The 20,516-nt window shown below is 39.7% G+C and overlaps 1 protein-coding gene across 1 annotated transcript in view; it reads right to left on the bottom strand.

The window, feature by feature from the left end:
* Window positions 1-15,126, bottom strand: part of LOC137289425 (uncharacterized) — a 61,804-nt gene extending 46,678 nt beyond the window's left edge. Inside the window, exons 1-4 of the mRNA XM_067820857.1 lie at window positions 15,080-15,126; window positions 14,635-14,685; window positions 13,808-13,959; window positions 3,224-3,386 (exon numbers count right to left, since the gene is read on the bottom strand). Coding sequence (XP_067676958.1) covers window positions 3,224-3,386; window positions 13,808-13,959; window positions 14,635-14,685; window positions 15,080-15,098 — 385 coding nt within the window. The 5' untranslated portion in view covers window positions 15,099-15,126. The remainder of the gene's footprint in view (window positions 1-3,223; window positions 3,387-13,807; window positions 13,960-14,634; window positions 14,686-15,079) is intronic.
* Window positions 15,127-20,516: the final 5,390 nt, after the last annotated feature.

Below are 20,516 nucleotides of genomic sequence, written 5' to 3'. Positions count from 1 at the left end.
TTAACTATAGACCTTAGAACACGGGAGCTACAGCATGTTAAAGAGATAATTATTTCCTTTCCCGAGCTATTTGGGAGGTACATGACCTCAGCTGTCTTTAAGAGATACGCTCTCGTGTCAGACACGTGTTCTTGGGTGTGTTTGGAGATCTGTTCACGATTCCAGGCCCTCAAATCCATTCAAATTTTGAATGTTCATGTAGACTGTGCTTGTCAGTTATTTAACGCGATTGCATACCCGTAGTTAGTAAGACTAAGAACAGAACCGGAAAACACGATTCCTGGAAAACAAAGTATCATATTGCTTACAGTAGTTCATATCATGGTTTGTACAAACACAACTTGGTTCACATACGACTACTACGGTTTGTTTTTCTCACAATTTAAACAACAGGTTCTTGTCCATTGTGATACCAGGTCTTTATTGGTATCAAATTATATTCTTTGATCATTTATATCCACTTTTATGTTTTGCCATCGATTGAATCCAAATCAGATCACTTAACTATTCACACATCTCTCCACTGGTCTCCTTTTGCATTTCATTTTAACTTTAAGATCACCTGAAGAAATTCTCAGAGGATAGCCCGGCACTGGAGAACTGATTCACGTAAAGACCATGGAATCAACATCGGTGCTCACAAAATATTTTTGCATTATAGCCCTTTAAACCCAAACATCATGCCCTACACTGCTTAAAAGTTTACATACACTGTGAAAAATGTAATACTTCCCAGTGTCTGTTCGAGTTAGCAATGTTAATTTCAGTCCTCATCATGTTTAATGTATATGCAGATATTTGTGGTGGTAATTTGCAGATTTTACCTGCGCTTTGCCAATATTCCCTTTCTCTCGCCAGGGAAAACGCCCCGTTAAGTCTCAACTATACCGTGGATGCATCTACTGCTGAGTCCGATGAATTTATTACCAGTAGCATTAAATTGTAATAAAGATGCAATTTTCAAGCATTTTACTTTGTTCTAAAGTGCATTTATCCCATATACAGTCTTAATAACAGATTTAAGATGTTGAAGTCTATCTAGAAGATATTACATTAATCACATTTTACAACTTGAAGTAATTTATAGACCACCTTATTAAAGATATAAGCTATGTGAGCCAAACCTCCTTACTAAAACATTAGCAATGGTATTATTTTAGATAAGGTAACCAATTTGCGGTAGAGCAACCAGATATAAACCCTAACTGTAAGTTGGTTAGAGCATCTTTGCGCTAATTCAAAACATAGAACTGTAAGTTGGAAAGAATTCCATACAGAGGGAATTGTTAACAGCAGGCAAGTGAGAGTAACGCTTTCATTCACCGACCCCTACATGGCTGGTCGGTTGATCTGTCAGGGACGTTGGTTGAGATCATGATTTTGTTCTGTAAAACACCATGTGATAGTATAAAAATGGAATTCAGCATACACAGTGTGAAGTGTCATACATTTAAGTGCAAGTTATACAAGTCTTCGTATAGAGGTCCTGGATACCAGTGCAACAAATAAAGAGAATGAATGGTAGAGAATTGTGTATGTCATTCAGACGACTAGTATGAACAAAAGTGGTTTCGGACCGCATAGGTACATCAGGCCTAGGGGCCTCCACACAGCCACCTCGGCTCACACAGCCATAAAAAGTAGAGGTTTACGTAAATTATAGTTCGGAAAACAAAGAGTGTCTATACAAATTCCGCTGGTGTAAGTGCGCTTCAAGTAGACATATTGTAGGTGTATGGATATATAAAAAATGCCAGAAACGAAATTTACATGTGAAGCCTATGCCGAGATCCGATCGGGTCGTTTGTCCCTCCGGAAAGCGAAGAGGAAATATCCCATAAAAATTGCAAGACAGATATACGAGAATCCGAGGTAGTAAAGTCGCCGAGCCACAAAGACAACTTCCGACATGGTCAAAGCCATCGAGACCTGCTGGTGAAGTGTCCCCGGCCCACATCTTCAACGAGCGCTACCAGATACCTCACCAATTTCTCGAACTCTATTTGCAACTCCCTACCGTTTTCGAAGCAGACAACTCGACTTACACGTGCGGCGCCATTGACCCTAACTTCCTCATTTTGCAAACAGGTCCTTTTGGCTTGACACAGCCGTCACTTATATCAATACTGTGTTTACACTTATTTCCAACTTCCTACACGTTTTGTAAACAGGTCCTTTAGGTCTGACATTACCGTCACTTATATCAGTACTGTGTTTACCGTTACCTCTCACCTCTTACAAATTTCGTAAACAGGTCCTTTTAGCCTGACACAACGATCACTTGTATCAGTACTGTGTTTACACTTTCGTTTCGCAAGCAGGCTCCTTTGGCCTGACGTATCCATCACATCTATCATTACAGTCAGCTTTAACTTCAGACACAATTTGCAAACAGGTTCTTTTGGCGTGATATAACCATCACTTATACCAGTACTGTGTTTCCACTTACCGCTAACTTCATACACGTTTTTCAAACAGTTAGTTTTGGCCTGACATAGCAATCACTCATAATAATACAGTCACTGGGGTTTGAAGTATTGTAAAATTATTGTCCTTCTGTCGATGTACTTAAGTCCCAAAGAAAATTTATGCTCACCATCTTTTTACACGTAGTAGTATTTGTGTTATTTTAAATCATGGCTAAATCAGCCTATAATCGCTCGCCCCTGAAGAGAAGGTATACAATGTAAGTCCAACTAGGGCTCATGCAGGTTGCAAAGGTCCCGGTAGTCCCAAGTATGGCGGCTTACCTCAATTTGCTGGCGATGTATATAGCCCAGTCTATTTTGTAAAGTATATAATTTTAAGGTGCATGCTAGTTTTAAATGTCTTACTGTGATAAAGTAGTTGTTTTACCGTCTTTTGGTGAAAGATTTTATAAAATAAAATTATGAAGCATTAGCTGTTTTAATCACGATGTGGCTGAAATATTGTCAAACTCACTCACTCTTATCATTACAACGTTTACATTTACCTCTAACTTCCTACATGTTTCGCATACAGGTCCTCCTGGTGTGACATACAGTCACTTCAATTCTATCATCACAACGTTTACACTTACCTAACTTCCAACACCTTAAAGGGACAGGTGCTTTGGACATGACAAAGCCGTCACTTCTGTCACTGGAACGTTACACTTACCTCTAACTTCCCTAGTGTTTTGCAAACAGGTTCTTTCGGCGTGGCGTAACAATCACTTCTGTTATCACAACATTATACTTACTTCTCAGACGTCCAACGAGTTCACGTTCGTCCCCATTGATGTAGGTCAAAATGATTTTGTATTTCCCATAGTCGTCTTCTTCTACCTTGTCTATTTGAAATGCAACGTTGTCGGCTTCCAATACACTGAAGCGGGATTCCAGTCTCTCGCTTTTGATCTTCACCTGTAACATGGTGTACACTTTGAATACATGCCCAACATGGAACATACAGACAGCAGTGGTTTCCCTTTGCTGAACAACGACATTCAGCATTTGCAGACAGATTAATGAAATAAATAGAGAACCATATTATTTGTTGTCTCACAAAAAGACGCGAAATGGCTGACCATCTTAGTCATTTCATGAAATGACTGACATTTTCATTCATTTTGCGAAATGAATGATTTCACAATCTGGCTGTAACATATACATGGCTGTGACTTTAAAACTTTTACTCCAAACAAGAAAAAAAACCGTTTTTTTTCGGGAAACAATGTAAAATACGAGGAAAATACTTGAGTCGCTAAAGGTGTTCAAAACCTATGGCAGCGCTTCAAATAAACGAAGACTAATAAATGCCAGTAAAGAATACAAACGCTGCCTTTTAAAATTTTCAAGATTACACTCCAAAAGCCTTTAAGATAAATTTACTAACCTAGAAAAGTCAGATCCTCGTTCATTTTGGATACTATTAAAAGGTGAAAAAGCTGACACGACAAAGCTTCCGGACAAACAATTACTTTTTCATATTTTTCCAAATGTTAAACGAAGACCCAGGAAATGTTGCTTATGACATTAACTCTATTAACGACTTTGATATTAATGACAGTGCACTGTTAAATGGCGCCATAAAAAGGGAAGAAATCATTGCCTCAGTTACAAAACTGAAAAATAATAAAGCTGCCGGCCTTGATGATGTCATAAACGAGTATATTTGGTTTTAGATACAGGGAGCTTTTCAGAAACCTGGTTAAATAGAGTAATAATGTCTGTCAACCAAACCGGAAAATTATAGGCCTATTACCCGTTTGAACCGCCTCGGTAAATTATTTACATCTTTTTTAAATAATCGTCTTACAAACTCTCTAAACTCTAATACAATATTATCTGAAGCACAAGCTGGGTTTAGAAAAGGGTATTCCACAATGGCCCATATTTTTACATTTTACCTCATTTCGGAACTGCTAAAAAGAAGAAAAAAGAAAATATATTATGCTTTCATAGATTTTAAGAAAACCTTTGATACCGTGTGGCGGGTAGGTCTATGGCAAAAAATTGATATCAAACAACATAACCGGAAAATGCTTCAAATGTATACCAAAATACCAAACACTGTGTATCATGTGATGGAATGAAGACCAGTGTCTTTCCATATACGTCTGGCGTCCGTCAGGGTGAAAATTTATCACCAATACTATTTACAGTATTCCTGAATGATCTCGAAGTCTAAAAACTGATAACTGTAAAGGAATCAAGTTACACCCCGATGATTTTAAGAACCGATTAGAAACTATCATACATCTATTTGCTCTGTTGTATGCCGGTCTACTAGCGTCAGACCCAAATGATTTTCAACATATGTTAGATCGCTTCGACAAATATTGTAAAACATGGAGACTTGATTTAAATATATCAAAAACAAACATACTTATATTTGGTGGATCAAAAAAAGATTATAAATCCTGTTTCAAAATTGGAAATCACATCATAGAGAACGTGCTGTCTTATAAATACCTAGGAAAAAAATAATACTCGTACGTTCACCGTAATTAAAAAGAATTTGTCGGAGAAGGCCACCAAAGCTATGTATTTTGTTTTAAGCAAAGGCAGATTACCTAAGTTGTCTAGTGATTGTCAGTTACGATTATTCCATTGTTTAGTTGCCCCTGTTCTCCTTTATGAATTGTGGGGCTTTGGTAATAAATCGTGGGTAGAAAATATTCATTTAAAATTTCTAAAGGAACTTCTCTCATTAAAGAAGAGCACCCCTCATTCATGATTTATGGAGAACTGGGGAGATATCCGATGGAAATTGAAATTAAATCACGAATGCTTCTCTTTTGGGGAACTCTCGTTTCATGAAAGGCCTATAAATTTTCTCTTCTAGTCTATAAATTACTATTTAATGATACAACCCGTAATACATCTAGCTATAAATGGATTGCCTGTATTAAGGACACTTTTGACAAAACTGGAATGAGCTGTATTTGGGCAACACAGGCACGTCCAAATAGAAATCATCTTAAGGCACTTGTAGTAAACAGACTGAAAGACATCAATATACAAACCGGCATTTCAAACACATCTTCAATGAAATATCTTCAAGAGGCGCTATGTATAATATCCTTTAAAAATTCTGAATTCAAATATGAAGCCTATCTGAATTTAATACATCATAATAGCCGGAGGACGTTACTTAATTTCCGAACTTCAAACCATTATCTTCCATTTGAAACCGGACGATAGATTAAAACCCCCAGGGATGAAAGATTATGTATTGGGCATAGTGGGGTACACCGTCAAAAGTATCGTCAAAAGTATCGTCGTCAGATGCCAGATCATTTGTACCTGCTGTAATAAAACTATGGAATTACCTTAGTTCTGAAACGCACAAAACTGACACTTTAACCCGATTCAAAACACAAATAACATAACTATTACGTTTGACCTAAACTGTGGACAGGATTATGCCAAATTATCCATTCTCGCTTCAGGCTCCGTTTTGATTTGACACCATCGATTGGAATCATCGACAGACCCTCGTGCTTATGTGGTCATCCAGTCGATAACGGAGTGCATTATTTCTTCACATGCAATAAAGGCATGGAATTAAGACAAAATTCGCATTTCTATTTAAAGGTCTCTAGTATCCACACTGAGCTTTGGGGATGTGCATCCCTCTCAAGCAATGATCTACACAAATTATTAAATCGCTTCAAAAGAAAACTATGTACATGTTTATGCCATGCATATGAACCAACAGGATAAAATAAGATATATATTTTCGTATCTTTTGTATCTTTTCTCCATGTACTGTATAGTTATAACTATGTGTTGTGAATCAATCTTTTATACACAGTGCTATTGTAGACACGTGTAAATATATGTAAACGTTTTGTGTTGTATAGGGACCTGTGACCCATAAGCGATAAAGTACTTGACTTCAAACTGAAATATTTAATCTTTAATTACCTTAATTGTTTGCTGTTTGTTAGCAATAGAAATGAGCCCGACTTGTTCATTTATTGTATTTACAAGAAACAACTCCTGTTCAGTTGGTGTCAGCCCGAGAAGGCACAATTTGACTCTCAGGGTCCGTAGTGTCCAGCATCACATATGTGTCAGGTCCAACGATGCCAAGTACGGAGTACCACATGTTTCTCTCTGTTCGATGGAACTCTACAGGGCTGGATCAGACGGGTGAGGTCGTCCAGATCAGAGCGACAGTGAGGACTGCTATTGTGGGTGTGGCAATCCGGCGAAGCAAGCTGTAGTAATCACTTCTGTGTTTTGGGTCGTACTTGCTTAGAACTCACGCATAGTGGGGAGAGGAGCAGCTGTGTAACTGTAAGATCACTGTAAGTTCAGGGTCGTCATTAAGTCTCAGAGAGTTGGTTTCAAATGTGTGCACTGCTTCCTTAGCGCGGTGTTTCCAGGAATGTGTAGAAACTCCCAGTCTGTGGTATGCAGACTTCAGGAGCTTAGAGATATTGTAATGTCCACAGGGGCCTTTGACTTCAAGGATGAAGCCACGCTGGTCTGTGTTCAGGAGGCAGGTGAAGAATCGAAAGAGGAAAACGGTTTTAGCTGTGCAATGTCTTGGACAATTAACAATTCAGCCAAAGAGGTTTATCGTTCTCAGATATATTGTTGAAATAAGAGAAAGCATTTCAATGATCAGTCGGATCAGTCAGATCGCTGGAGCTGTTTGACACGGAATCTATGAGTTCTCCCCAGCTGAAGTTCAAGAATTTTAGGTACAAAGTTTTTCAGTGCCACAAACAGCTCTGGGCATGACCAATGCCTTATATGCACTTTAAAGCCTGTGAGAGGATGAAAACCATCTTCATAAAGACCAGCATTAATCAGGCTGAAGTAAGAGCTCTTAAGTTTTCTGCACATATCACCGACTTGCTGGGCACTGCATAAGTTTGTAATGGTTAGCCCAAGGTGCACATATTCTGTCATTTCTGATACCTTCATGTCACAAAGAAGCCAGGATCGGGATGATGGCATCATTTGCGGCAGAGTCTCATTGAACACCATCACCATGCTTTTCATAGCGCTGTTGTGAAATCGCCCTTTGCAGCTGTACTCATGACAGTTGGACATGAGTCCGTCGAGAACATGTTCAGTCACTGGTAGTAGAGAGAAGTCATCAGCTTGTGTAGGCGTACTATATGAGCAGGTAGTGGACTTTGCTCATCGATGTAGATCTGGTACAGCCATGGAGACAGTACACCGCCTTGTCTCGTTCCTTGTAATATTGGGAACCATTTTCTAAGGTAACCTTTATTGAGGACAAAACTGTTCAAGTCAGTGTACATGGCCAATATAGTGAGGGGAATCTGGACCATACACCAAAGCTTGTGAACTAATAGACTGAACCATACACAATCAAACGCTTTTTCAGCATCCAGGAAGCAGGTGAATAGTTTATTGTTGTGCATACGCAATGCACTCCCGAATAAGGACGGACGTTATTGTGGAATTGATGCCTTTTCTGAATGTTGCAAGATTGAAGGTGTATGGGGGTTTTCTAATCGCCCAAACACAACTTCAAAAAGCATATAGATGGCTGTCAAGAGTGTGACTCCTCTATAGCTCTTTGGGTTAGTGTACGACTTATGCTTAGTTCTCCAGGAACTTATGCGAAGGGCATTGAAAACGACAGTCAAGTAGTCAATAAGGAGCTCGCTTCCATAAAATAGGTGTTCATTTGAAATGCCATCAAAACACCATTTTAATCACGCTTAAGATAGTCCCAAGCAGATTTAACCTCTTCCACTGAGAATACGGTTCATTTCTTGTTCGATTGCTACGTGATGAACAGAGAAATATGATAAATCCTCGATTGGAATATTTAGATTCCTGAAGTACTCTCTCCAAGATAACGTGATTTTCTTTGAATCATGCAGAGTATTTGTACCATCAAAGGAAACGTCATAACCAGCACCAAGATTTGGGGAAATACGTTTGGAGTTGATAACTCCCCAGGGGGCACTTTGGTCAATTTCAGCCAGATGTTCCACCTCATGAGACGTGCAATGAGTTGCCGTTGGAGTCTCCTACACGAACACTTGATTTTTTATAGGCACCGTAGCTGGTGTGAAGTCGGCCTCCAGGCCGCCCGTAACTTATCCAGATGGATCTGGAGTGTCTCATCTCTTAATTCAGTTGTGCTTGAGTTCCTTAGACTAATAAGTCACAAGGTGGGGGTCTAAATCGCATTTGGGGAAGTGTTTCCTCAGAAGCTTGGATGTGATATTCTGTGATATGTTTTGTCGCCATATCAATATCTTCTATAGAATTCATCCCAGAAGTGAGGACTTCATTGTCGACAAGGCGTTCACACAATAAGATGGTATAGCTTTGTTCTGTTTCAGTGTCCGCTGGTTTACGCCAGTTGTAAGAAACTTTACAATAGTCCTGTTCATGAACAGTTAGTTTGGCGTGAGCTTGAAAAGAGACAAGGATGGGTCTATGATTGCTTACATTCAGGGCATCATCACCCAGAATTGTGCAGCGCGACACGCACACACTTGGCAGCTGGTATGATAACGAGACTTTTAAGGTAATGATGTAGCCTGCCATTAAAAAATATAGGAAGTAGAAGCTTACTGACAAATTGGTGATAATGCTCTGAGGTCATAGACAGTAATGAAGTTCAGAAGAGGACGATCTCTGCTTCCATATTGCAGTTTACTGTTTAGACCACCTATGAATGTCACTGTTACCATTGTGTTAAATTCATCGTACAAGTTGCATAGTTTATTGAATTAAGAAATGTCCAGGTCCTTTTCAAACAGCCAGTGCTCACTTAGACCGCAGGTGTCAACTGTGTGATCATATAAGACTTTAGAAAAGCAACACCAGTCGTTAAGTCTTTCCAGTTCCTAGTGAAAAGGTTCAGTATCGTGGCAACCATCAGTTAGTGTTTAGGTTGCTGGTCACGCTTGCTCTGGAGGCTAGTTTGGTTCATCCAGGGATGACAGTTAATACACATGGGCCAGAAGACGACTTCTAAAGGTCTGTGCGAATGCTCGATGCGTATGCTGACACGTGCAGATGTTGAGTGTACCCTTACGACTACTACTGAAGATGAAAAGGTATCGTTAACACCCTTGTTGAGCAAGTATCATTTTAGCGCAAGTATTCATACCTGTGGCCACATCCCGGTACGATTCCACTGAGGAAGGATCGTGTAACTCTCGGTCATCTGACACCTCTGAAGGTGATGTCATCTGTGTCAGTGGTCTTGTGTCACATGTGGGTGTCTAGTGTGGTTTTCTTTTTTCAGGACCTAAAGTACTTTGAATGACAGGATTCTGAGGAATATCGTGTTCTCTCTGCATGGTTGAGTCAGTAAAGAAGGACAGTCCTTCATTGAACCGAGAAGCGTCACGATTTCAGCCTTCCCGGCCATGAACCTTGGGGTCGCGCGCTAACCTGAAGTTCGGTAATCCGATGTTTTCATAGCAATTCGCTTGCCCTGCACTTCTAGCACAACTTTGGTTTTCGCTTTACTGGGACAAGGAATATTGAAATTTCGCTTTACCGGGCCGGCACTTAAAATTTCACTCCTTTCAAGTACCTTGACATTTTTTTATTAAATTTGGAATATTAAAGCCATGAATGAATCGAGGGTTCTTAACCCAATCTGCTGTGACCATTAAAGAATCAATTCCCCTGCCTAATAACTATGAGAGGTACGTTTATAAGTATTCGTTAGCTGATGAAGAACGTATGAACTGGAGCATCGATGATAATGACAGTAAAAATTTATTTTCGTCCAATATCATATCTGGAATATTACTGAGTGCGGCGTAAAACTAAACTCGCTCACTCATTCCAATAATATATACTACCCATAAAAAATCAGACTCACTGAAAGCACTCACATCGAGTATAAATTTCTCAGCATGCATCCAATTGTTGTAAGACATAAGCAAATATCATGTATGTGTACACCTGTATTTGGTGTAAATATTTGTTATGAAGTCGCAAATATTCACAGATTTTATTCAGTTACCGAACTCATGGCCTCTTCAACGTTACGAATTTGTTACAATACATCAGGTCATGAGTAAACAGTACCTAAAACAGTATGGAATATTTTACAAAATCTAGTTCGGAAATGTTGACTGAAGTAAGTGGCTACATTTACACAAGTGAGTCTGGGTAGTATAGATAAGAATCCGCAATTACGAAAAACTGCTGCGAACATATACGAAATAAGACTGCCAATGTTAGACCTGCAGATCCGCTTTGGGTGACGTCTTAAGTACCATCTTTCATTCGCAAATGTATAATAAAAAGTAACTCTTTGATAAATGCGTACTTAAACATGTATTCAACTTAAGAAATAACGATTTAATGACAAAGTTACAATCAGGATTCATGCCATGAGATTCCACATCAAATCAGTTAACACATTTGCATAATTTCATTGCTAGAGCTCTTGACGAAGGTAAAGATGTTAGAGCAGTCCTCTGCGACATAGTGAGACCTTTGACAAGATCTGGCATTGAGGAATTATTTATAAACTGAAAACTTAATGTGATATTATAAATAGTTTGAAAATAGAGTACACCGGGTATCAATTAATCGGTATAAATGTGACAAGAAAACTGTACTAACTGGAGTACCTCAGGGCTCTGTCCTTGGACGTCTTCTTTCCCTGACATACATCAATGATACTGTATGTGATGTTGACAGTAACTTTCGGCTCTTTGCGGATGAGATTATGTTATAGACGATCCATCAGCTGCATCTACTTGTTCTAACAATGACCTCACTGGGGCCGTGAGTGGGAGGTTACATTTTACCCAAATAAAAGCAAAGGTACTCAATTCTCACGTAAATCCTGATGCTCTGAGAACTGTACGTGGTGTCTTTTGTAGCACAACTCATAACAAACTTTCAGTCCTTGCAAGATAGAACTTACTGCCAGATGTTATTTTTTTAAGATGAACATGTACACTAACCAGTTCACAAAATTTCTTTGTGACGTGATCCCAAACTCCATCTCCAAACTACAACTTATAATTTAAGAAATATCTCTTAAATACAAGGAATTTACAGTCGAGCTGCTTCTTATGGCAAATCCTTTTCACCTACCACAATACATTTATGGACCTAGTTCCAAAGCGCCATGCAGTTTCACAAAATTTAAATACCTAATTACAAAAATCGAAAACAAGATTTACTTTGGCCTTAATTATGGCACTCGTTTTCTACAAGATCGTCCACTGCCGAATCAGGTATGGATGTAGGGACCCAAAGGACGATACCGATACGGTATATGGTCTCTGATTATAGTATGAATTAAGAGCACGAAATGTGTGAATGAATGAAAGAAGCAAAGAAAAGAATAAAAGAAATAGGTACATATGTGAATGAATGAAAGAATAAATGATACACCCCCACATTTTTGTTTACATTAATAATTAATTCCGATATCTTATTGTATGTGGGGAATGGAATGGACATTAACAACATGGTAACTGACACTGTCACATAAGGGGCATAACTCTGCTGTGCTTAACTCTAGATATATGTAACGATGCGGACGCTATATTTTCGTTAAGTTTTGTTCACGCTGAACCAAACTATTCCAATACAAAGTTCCTCAATGTGAGCGGATACGTTCGACAGTGTTGTATGTAAGAGAAGACGTCAGAATTGTTGATACTTACCGTGGTCGTTCTGTGTGATTTTGTGTCAGTCATGGCGCCACAATGCGTGGAAACGTACAAATTATCAAGTCATCAAATTTGATATAGTTTTAATTTTCCATTTCTTGTAACGATAGTATTTCCATTCATATTCTAAAGGTACTGAGCCAGTCCAAGCAATGAAGAGACGGTTGTATATCAGAAATTTCGAGGAAACGCTACGCAGTGTTAAATAGGAATTTATCATTGTTTACATTTCAAACAAGCCCAGTCTTTCGAGCACAGCTTCGTGTTCACATCCACATGTTTCAATTCAATTTATCTAGACAGCTGGTAATGGTGACAATGATCAGATGTAATTTGATTAAAAATGTTGGGTGAATTCAGTGATGCTGAATGTGAAATATACGTGTAGTCACAGGTTTGTCAATACCGCGGCCTTTGCGAAATGATTTATAAACATTATCCAGTAAGGGGGAACACGCACTTCGGTATTCGTGGAGGTGTATTTTCGAAAACATCCCAACCGATTGAAGGTTCACCGGCAGCGTTTCAAATAACACCGTGAATCGCGATTTCGTATTGTGTCAAAAATGGTAACATTTACGATGAAACTTATTTTGAAAGGCTATTTCAAGCATTCTGTCTGAGACACAGCTTGTATCAAGGGATAGATAATTTATCGCAGAATGCAAAACTTTGAATTGTATTAGAGTGTGTGATTTGTTGAGAATTTCACAGGACTTCAAAGTGAGGGTTGAAGAGGAATCACATATATGTCCCTCTGGCACCATGCAGGGCGTTAAGACACAGTTCTGAAATTAAAGGAATTTACGCTAGATCCTTTTTACCAGACATAATATGAAATCCTCTACCAAATTCCAAAGAGTCGTGCATTCTCTCCGAATTTTTAAAACTACCTCCGAAAAACCGAAAGCGAGATATATTTTGACCTTAACTATGTCGCTTCAGGCTCGGTTATAGCGACCTAAACGCCGATAAGTATAAGAAACATTCAATGGACAGTCCATGTTGCCCTTGTACATACGAGAGTATAAAGCCCTATATGTTATGTTTTTTCACTTGCGGTAACTCTGCTAGGTTTAATATGTATTATATATTTCTGGTTATAACACGGATACCATTATTAACGGAAACAAAGAACTTACTGACCCTCAAAACCAGAAAATGGTTGAATTCGTCTACGATTTTGTCATCAACTTTCACAGAAAGATAATTATAGTTACTGTTTCATAAATTATTTTTAGACACACAAAACCGTAATCCTCTATTTGTGCTTACTTAGGAAATTGTGCGTGATGTAATATGTAATAATATATTTAAATAATACTCTGTATTGTCATGACGATCTAGATAGCCGGTAGACTTTTCGTTTAGAATTTGTGATATCTATTTATGATAACGTGCTAGATTTAACTCAAACTTTGTGAAACGCCGGTTGTTTTGGTGTCCTTTGAAGACTGGATTTCACATTTACTACATATAACGAATATATATGTGCATCTGGTTATATTTCATTCATGACCGTATGCCACACTGTGTGGAATATGTTTGTCTCCGTATAAAATGCTCATAACTGAATATAAATATATATAATTATAATATATATATACACCTTCGAAGTGTGTAAAAACTTATTGACGGATTCTCTATACAAGTATTCAATTAGATGACAAGAGAACCTACCGTTGACAGATTGGGGCTGGATAACTTTGCAATTAGGTTTTTTTCAAAAACATATTCAACTTTTAAAACATCTCGGGTAATGTCGTTCCAGTGAAAGATTCCTCTTCCTCCTTTAGATGCACACACATCACGTTTGTGCTGTGTGAATATTTCTGAAAAAAAAACGGTTCTGTTACCTGATAAACATAACATGGTTACAGATTTGTAGAGTTGTTTTAGGGTCTGTATGGCAGATTCTTAATCAAACAGTCCGCCTCACTCACTACGACCGTCACCCGCCGTCGCCCCGCCATATGAAGAAATGCCCACCAATTAAAGGGAGGTAAGGCTTGACAATACCATTGTTGCCAGGTTTAGGCACTGACGTTATTTCGTTCGTTCATTGTCTGTGTATGTATCTATGACCCGTCAGCATCCCAAATACAATTATACACCTAACGGGCATACTTCTGTGAACTTACAGTATGATTTGGAAATAGCGACCACCCCATCAATCGTACACAGCAATGGTCGAGTCTGGACGAAACTACCCATGCAGACTGTCCGGTAACTGTATTCTTGCACTGACACCCACAGGATGTAATCAATCTAAACATCACCCATGTGAACCACAGAGAGCAAGTTAAAACAGGACAATTGCTGGTTGTATATGTGCAAAGTGAATTAAATATTTTATACTGTGTCTTTTATGGAAAGGAACATACGGAATCGTGTTGAAAAAGCCTGTCAAATGTGTGAACAAGTTACGTTCAGCTCACACGGATGATATTCCGGAAAACATTCAGAATGTTCCCATGTTTGGGTATTAATTCATACATTGTACATACCTGAAGAGGATTTGGCAAGCCACAAATGCAAGCACACAGCCAGACATGCCACTGAAAAGGTGAAAAGGATGAATTAAACCGCATATTCATATCTCTTGATATTGGAATTAGCGTTGTCAGTCCCGACCGAGTGGTACGACACGTGTGAAAAAGCTCATAAAGTCAGTGAATGCTGGCATATGCGATATTCACACAATGAGCACCATATAGAGCTCGACTGTTCGTGTACCAGTTAGTCAGCTGGTCGCATGGTCACCATCACCACTGTAACCGCCATATTTGATGAGCGCCTGACTGCATGTGGATTTAACTGTTGATCTGTGGTGTTATGTACCCCCATCTTGGAACCCATACTCTATCCACGAGATGGTCATTGTACTAGACAGCATTGACGTCAGTGTTATAATCAGAACTAAATCTTAGGAAAATACAATAACCAACCTACCGTCATGTCTGTTCCACATGTTTATACAGCACAGCGTCTGTAAGGAAGCGTTCCGGGCGCAGGAGTTGCGTCCCCTTTGTGTCTTTGTTTTCGCGTCATTATATGCCGCCAGACATTACTCATTACAAATCCCCCAAGAAGATGAAGCAAATCTTTGTTTAAAGGATTTTTTAAAAAGTTAAACACTATCAATCTTTGTTATATAATGTCATTCAGACATGAATATATACCACATTTGCACCATCCATTTATGAAAAAATGTCCTAAAAATTATAATTATGCACCGAAACGAAAACCACTTTAGCCCTGCCCACTCGTGTCCATAATACATTTTTAGGTGTGACGTCACACTCGAGAGTCCGCTCGGTGTGTTTATATTTCAGTAGTGCGTATTATTACCCATGTTGTCAACGTATGGGTAGTTGCATAATAATCACACGTGTGTCGTATCACGTTGACCTGTGTCGTAACGATTTGACCTGAGATTCTAACGATTTGACTGGATAACCGACGACACAACTGCACCCCACCCCACCCACCACCCCACCACCACCACCCCAAAAAAAACCCCGGGGTGCTACGAGTAGTTTAGTGTAGGAGACTATTCGAGGCAATAACAACTGACATGCATCGCGACATCGGTCATCAAGGGGTGTGACGTCATGCCACACTGTGACGTCATGCTAAGAGTGAACAGCAGTACAACATTCTGCCGGAATGTGTTTCTGAAACCGGTTTCGGTTTGAAACCATGAAAATGACTATGCGATATTTTGTCATTTTAATGCAAGTAAAACGTGGGTACATAGGAATTATACGAAACTCGTGAACTTCCTATGGTATCATACCATAGGAAGCATACTCGTTTTGTATATTTCGTTTGCAATGAGACCTCGTGCAGTATTCTCTGTTTAATACGCCATCGAGTTTGAAAGTGACGCGAAGCGCAATATTGTGAATAAAGCGTTGTTGTGGTTATGTACTGGAAACTGACAAACTGAGTTTTGGTGATTATCCAAATGTGTAAACGACACGGATGTACATTTCCTGAGCAATTCTATTTGGCAAGCAAAAAGGGCATAGAGTACTGTCGTCGTGCTGATCTTGTGAACACCTCTAAGCACGGTCACCTCTGTTCGTTACCTTTTTCGAAGAGGTGCTGTGAAAGACCACAGTGCCGGCAAAATATTGATACGAATGGGAAAAACTATATAAGGATGCTCTTTGTTAGGCATTCATTTCGATATACTAAACAAACACAGAGGCTGAAATGAACTTGGGACAGAGACTGAGAGAGAGTTGTATTGTAGATGTTGGTTGCAGATGAGTTTTAGATGTAGTTGTTTTGGAGCAATATAAAAACTCCTGTAGCTCTTTCCTGTATAAAGAAACAGCTGATGTAGAAGCCAGTGAACAAAAGACCAACTCAAGAACAACTAAAAACGAATAATAATAAAAACTCCAAACCCCTATGCAAGTTGAAGTTGTCCTGTTTCATTGTGTAGAATTACTGTAACTTTCCTTGAGCAAATAATACCCCTAGACAAACATTGAAAGTATTGTGCAAAGATTAGTTCAACATGCTGTTGAAACAGATTGTACTTCAGTAATAATGCATACCATGTACCATGTAATGTACTAATTGTGTCACACACATGCCACTTCAGGAGCCTCGCCATACTGGGTCAGAATGCAGGACTGAAAGACTTCGCGAATGCGATTAAGGAAGAAGACAAAGGCAGAGCTGTGGGTTGTAGGATCCTAGAATAGGCTTCGAAATTCCAAGCTTAAGTGAGTCAGAGCACTGTACCACCACAGAAAGATGACCACGACACAGTAGGACCATATGATGAAGAGTGAGTGAGTTTAGTTTTACGCCGCACTCAGCAATATTCCAGCTATATGGCGGCGGTCGGTAAATAATCGAGTCTGGACCAGACAATCCAGTGATCAACAACATGAGCATCGATCTGCGCAATTGGGAACCGATGACATGTGTCAACCAAGTCAGCGAGTATGACCAGCCGATCCCGTTAGTCGCCTCTTACGACAAGCTGAGTCGCCTTTTATGGCAAGCATGGGTTCCTGAAGGACTATTCTACCCCGGGACCTTCACGGGTCCCATATGATGAAGAGATTTCAAGATTGTGGGAGGGCAAATTTTAGAAAAAGGAACAAGTTTAAGTTTCACCAGTCCCCTGAGACAGATCACAGCAGGCCTTGAGAAGGGCTATACTGAAAGGGAGGTGATCGATGGGATTATCCGGGTAGTAGAACACACCAGCTCCCTGAGATACTACCTTGATGGACGTGGTGATATGACGCTTGCCAACCTACAATGCATTCTCAGCTCCCACTACAAGGATAGTAGCATTTCCGATTTGCATGCAGAATTAGGACGATTAGTGCAGAAACCAAATGACGATCCCCAGACTTACCTGTTGAGGGCCTTGGAGAGGGCAACTGTGGCTGCCAGTAATCACGCCCATAGTGGAAATCCCCTTGTGCAAGGAATGTTCATCCAGTCTTTAATCTCCGGATTCACAGATGAAGCAGTTCACATGGAGATGAAGCGTTTTACCGAGTGCAAGGAGGAAGCCACTGATGAGGAACTTATTGAGAGACTTGGAAAATTGATAGTTGACAGAAACGAAAGAAGTCACAAGACATCCAAGAAAACAAATAACGGCAAGGTGAGCAAGCTCCAAACCTCCTCCAGTGATGCCTGTGATGATGAAATTGAAAAGTTAAGAGTAGAAATAGCCGCTTTAAGGGAAAAGCTGAGACTGGGGAATGCAGGAGACTTGTCAACTAAACGTCGGCCGAGGTGGTGTCCCAAATGCCAGGAAGGGGATAAATGTAGTCACTGCTATGAGTGTGACAGCCGCCATTGGTTGCAGAGCCGGACAGGGAAACGGACGAAGGTCACTTCAGATCAGGGACCTGAAGTGACCCAGCCGGCACAAGACGAGATCCCACGTTGTGTAGCATGCGCACAGGCAGCGAAACAGAAGTTGTCTGTTTGTTCAGGTTGTCATACTACCTCTTACTGCTCCACCAAGTGCCACGAGAGACACTGGAACCAACACAAGAACGTTTGTAAAGGAATCAGGGAAGTTGCATCTAGGTGCTTTGAGGACAGATCCCAGAACTCGACCTCGCACGGAAGAGTTCTGAGAAGTTGCAAGGGGATGAGCACTTTCTGTCACCTAAGCAAAGGAAAACCATGGTTGACCTTGTAGGTCAAGTTTGTGAGATGGACGTTTTCCTCAATGACTCCCCTACAAAAGTCCTATGGGACGCGAGTGAACAGGTTAGCCTCGTGGCTCAAGGACAATTTTCCAAACATTCCGGTTAAACCTATATCTGATCTAGTCAATTGTGATCAGAACGTATCAGGACTTAGTAACAACAATAACCTTTCTAGTTACAGATGATGTGACACAACCACTGATTGGATTTAATGTAATTAAGGTTTATCTCTCAGATGTTAGACAATCTGACTCGGTTGAAATGGTCACGTCTACCATTCCTTGCGTTACAGCCGTAGGTGCATCCACAGTTGTACAGTTGTTAAAGAGGGATTATTCACCACTGTGTTCAATTAAGACTGGTAAAAAGAATGTTATTGTGCCAAAGAGAAGTACTATCATTTTGAAATGTAGAGTTAGATTGTGCGAGGTGACTGATCAAGGACTGTTTGTACCATATCCTGAGTCATTACAAGATTCATGGGAATTTTGTGAAACTTTAGTCTTGTTGCCAAGACATTAGCTGGTAATGTGAATATTGTATTGAGCAGCCTAAGTGATAAGGATGTAATTATTTACAGAGAACTACACTGGGAGAAATACAGCCCATACAGTCTGTAGTGCCCTGATACCCAGAGATGAACATCTGGATTAGGTTCAACAGTGTTCAGTGTCATCAGTTAGGGAAACAGAATCGTGGGATCCACCAGTCAGTCTAGACCACTCAGATGGGAGTCAGCAGGAGCAAGTCGGGAGTGGTCTCCGAGAAAAGTGTAGGGCATTTTCAAAATCAGATGATGATGTTGGAAATGTTCCTGACCTGAAGTTAGAGATTAATCTGAAAGACAATACCACTGTGAAGAAAACATAATGTCAATTCCACCACTTCTACACAAGGAAGTGAAAGACTATGTAACTGATTTGATCAGAAAAGGGTGGATTTCAAAGATTTCATCTTCTGATTATTCCAGTCCAGTGGTGTGTGTGCGCAAACGGGATGGTAGCCTACGCTTAGATTACAGGCAGATTAATCGTCAAAGTTTCGTTGGCAGGTAACCAATACCCAGGATTCAAGATTCCCTCAATACTCTGAGAGGAAATGAATGGTTCACCCTTCTAGATCAAGGAAAAGCATACCGCCAGGGTTATGTTCGGGAAAATGATCGTCATTTGACAGCATTCATTATACCTTGGGGTTTATGCGAGTGGAAGTGAATACCTTTTGGTATAGCCCAAGCATCAGGGTGTTTTCAGCGCTTCATGGAAGAGTGCCTTGACGACCTGAGGGACGAAATATGTCTACCCTACTTAGGTGATATTTTGGTGTTCAGCAGAAGTTCTGAAGACCATATACAGCATCTCAGATCAGTGTTGAAGAGACTAGCCTCAAACGGTATAAAGCTAAAACGACGGAAATGTGAATTCTTCAAAAAGGAAGTCCGTTACCTTGGACATCTGGTCTCTGCTGATGGATACAGAATGGATCCTGCAAACAAAGAAACAGTCCTGAAGCTGAAGAGTAAGGAACAACGTACTGTTGGAGATGGAAGGCAGTTACTATAATTCTTGGGTTACTATAGGAAATACATCCCCGACTTTGCACGTCGTGCCAAGCCTCTGTATGACCTTCTGAAAATTGACTAAAGATGTCGCAAGTCTAAGACAAATACAAAGGGGTCACATGGACAAGCCCTTAGTAATCAACATATTTGCTGGTAGCCAATTCACCATTCAACAGTTTGTGAACAGTTTTTGTAATTTCTACAATTAGGTTTTATTGTCAGGATCATATTTACATTATGGTTATATATTGCATTCATGTGGAAAGTCTAAGATAGTCTATAAACAATAACTGATAGAAAGGCGGATTTCGCGGACATGTCGCTGTTTATGACCTTGCCAGTAATTTGTTATTAGACAAAAACCAGGAATTGCAGTTGTTGTAAGTAGGTTTGATACATGTAAAGAACATGAAGGATTGTCAGTTCCATTTTGTTCATGCATTTGATCAAAACTTTACTCTTAATATTTGTTAGATTGAATGAATTATAACACTTTTCAGTAAGTGTGCCTACAGAATTGAATAACGATGTTCCTTTTAGGAATCTGAATGTATAGTTTCCTGACATGTAATGTTATTATCTTGAAATATCAGCGTTACTGTTTATGAATTCATTATAAACCATA

Source organism: Haliotis asinina, chromosome 1, assembly GCF_037392515.1.
Source record: "Haliotis asinina isolate JCU_RB_2024 chromosome 1, JCU_Hal_asi_v2, whole genome shotgun sequence".
NCBI classification, from domain to species: domain Eukaryota; kingdom Metazoa; phylum Mollusca; class Gastropoda; order Lepetellida; family Haliotidae; genus Haliotis; species Haliotis asinina.
Note: the sequence above shows the minus strand (reverse complement) of the source record. Positions and strands in the feature narration are given on the sequence as shown.